Source organism: Nanorana parkeri, unplaced genomic scaffold (genome assembly GCF_000935625.1).
Source record: "Nanorana parkeri isolate BGI_ZX_2015 unplaced genomic scaffold, ASM93562v1 scaffold1180, whole genome shotgun sequence".
In the NCBI taxonomy this organism is placed as follows: Eukaryota; Metazoa; Chordata; class Amphibia; order Anura; family Dicroglossidae; genus Nanorana; species Nanorana parkeri.
In genome coordinates, this window is record NW_017307448.1 from 204215 (window position 1) to 206297 (window position 2083).

The 2083-nt window shown below is 47.8% G+C and overlaps 1 protein-coding gene across 1 annotated transcript in view; it reads right to left on the reverse strand.

Moving 5' to 3' along the window:
- Positions 1-2083, reverse strand: part of LOC108796840 (brain-specific angiogenesis inhibitor 1-like) — a 368891-nt gene that overhangs the window by 167674 nt on the left and 199134 nt on the right. Inside the window, exon 21 of the mRNA XM_018568381.1 lies at positions 669-770. Coding sequence (XP_018423883.1) covers positions 669-770 — 102 coding nt within the window. The remainder of the gene's footprint in view (positions 1-668; positions 771-2083) is intronic.

Consider the following 2083-nt stretch of genomic DNA (forward strand, 5'->3'; position numbering starts at 1 on the left):
ATAAAAAAAGTATAAAATTAAATTTGTTATAAAAATTTTTTTTTAAAACAACTAAAAATACAGAAAAAAAATGACTTAAAAAATTATTAATAAAGTGATTTCTCAAAAAAATAAAATAAATAACATTGCAAATTGTATATCTTATATAACAAAAAGATCTGGGGGCGGGGCCCGGGAGGTTTTCGCATTCTGTGTCAATACTAAATGACATTTCCGTCAGCTTTCCGCCCAACGCGTATCGTTGTCGCCCGGGGCAAGGTGATCGTCCGCCAGCGCCGGGTACAGCTAATGACACTTATTGATTCCGCCGCCGCCAATGACAGGCCAGCGACACGACGACCTTGGAGGCTGCGGAACTAAAACGCCACATCGGTCACGGTCCGTACACCGTCTGCTGTGATCGGGGGACATGCTGCCGTGTGGCCTGAAACATGTCAGTGTTATTGAAGTACATGAATGTGGCTCTAATCACTGCATGTGGTATAGAGGGGCCCTCAGCTATTGCCCCCGACATCACTAAAGGGCCACACATAGTGATCAGTACATGTGATGCTACAGAAGACTGAAGACATACTACCGGAAATGCTTCCTCCTGCCTGCAGCAGACTGATCACTGGGGGAGGGGAGACTGAGGAAATGCTTCCTCCTGCCTGCAGCAGACTGATCACTGGGGAAGGTGGGAGAACTCGATGTCCAGGGGGACGGAGGTGCCGCGGGGGGAGGGCTTCACCGTCACCGAAACCACCCTGGAGTTCAGGACGGTCACATTCCTGAGGATGGGAGAGATAACCGAAAACAATGATAGACTCCGCCAGTCACTGGGAAGAGATTTGTATACAATACAATGTAATAATAATATATATACAGGAGCTCCGCCCCTTCCCAGCCTCCAATCCCCCTTATTGGATAGTTTCAGTTTTGGTGAAGATGTCACATGATAACGTCACTTGTCACATTCACCGATAAAGGGGAACCCCAAATATATACATACACACAGTATATAGGAAGCAGCACTCAGACCTTACAGGCAAGGAGGAGCTGAGCCCCACCAAACCCCAACATGCTCCGGGGTCACCCGCCCAATCGCTGTGGACCGGGGCATCCCCCCCATCCCCCCCCCACAGCTGACACAGGGGTGGGATCTTTCTGCTGACATCACTGACCTTATATGGTCACATGACCATATAAGGACATTGACCTGCCCCTGGACGACGCAGGTCAGATAGAAGACTGAAGGGGAGGACGGAGGTCAGATAGAAGACTGAAGGGGAGGACGGAGGTCAGATAGAAGACTGAAGGGGAGGACGGAGGTCAGATAGAAGACTGAAGGGGAGGACGGAGGTCAGATAGAAGACTGAAGGGGAGGACGGAGGTCAGATAGAAGACTGAAGGGGAGGACGGAGGTCAGATATAAGACTGAAGGGGAGGGCAGAGGTCAGATAGAAGACTGAAGGGAAGGGCCAAGGTCAGATAGAAGACATTTGGGGGGAGGGGCTTATCTGATTATCTCAGTATCTAACTGTCTCTCACTTCCTGTTCACCTACAGAGCTAAAAACAGTCAATAAGTTGCCCCTTGAAATGAACTGACTCGATGATGGCGAGATCGAATGTTCCGATAAACAATTTTTCCTAATTTCAATTGACAACTTGAACAAAGCTTTACTTGAGTATGGACAGCGAGGAAGAGCGGAATTATCATACGTTGAAAGATCCTCTCACTTCCATTTCACTTCCTCACACTTCCTCTGACTTCCTCTCATTTCCTCTGACTTCCTCTCACTACCTCTCACTTCCATTTCACTTCCTCTCATTTCCTCTGACTTCCTCTCACTACCTCTGACTTCCTCTGACTACCTCTCACTTCCATTTCACTTCCTCTCATTTCCTCTGACTTCCTCTCATTTCCTCTGACTTCCTCTCACTACCTCTCACTTCCATTTCACTTCCTCTCATTTCCTCTGACTTCCTCTCACTACCTCTCACTTCCATTTCACTTCCTCTCATTTCCTCTGACTTCCTCTCACTACCTCTCACTTCCATTTCACTTCCTCTCATTTCCTCTGACTTCCTCTCACTACCTCT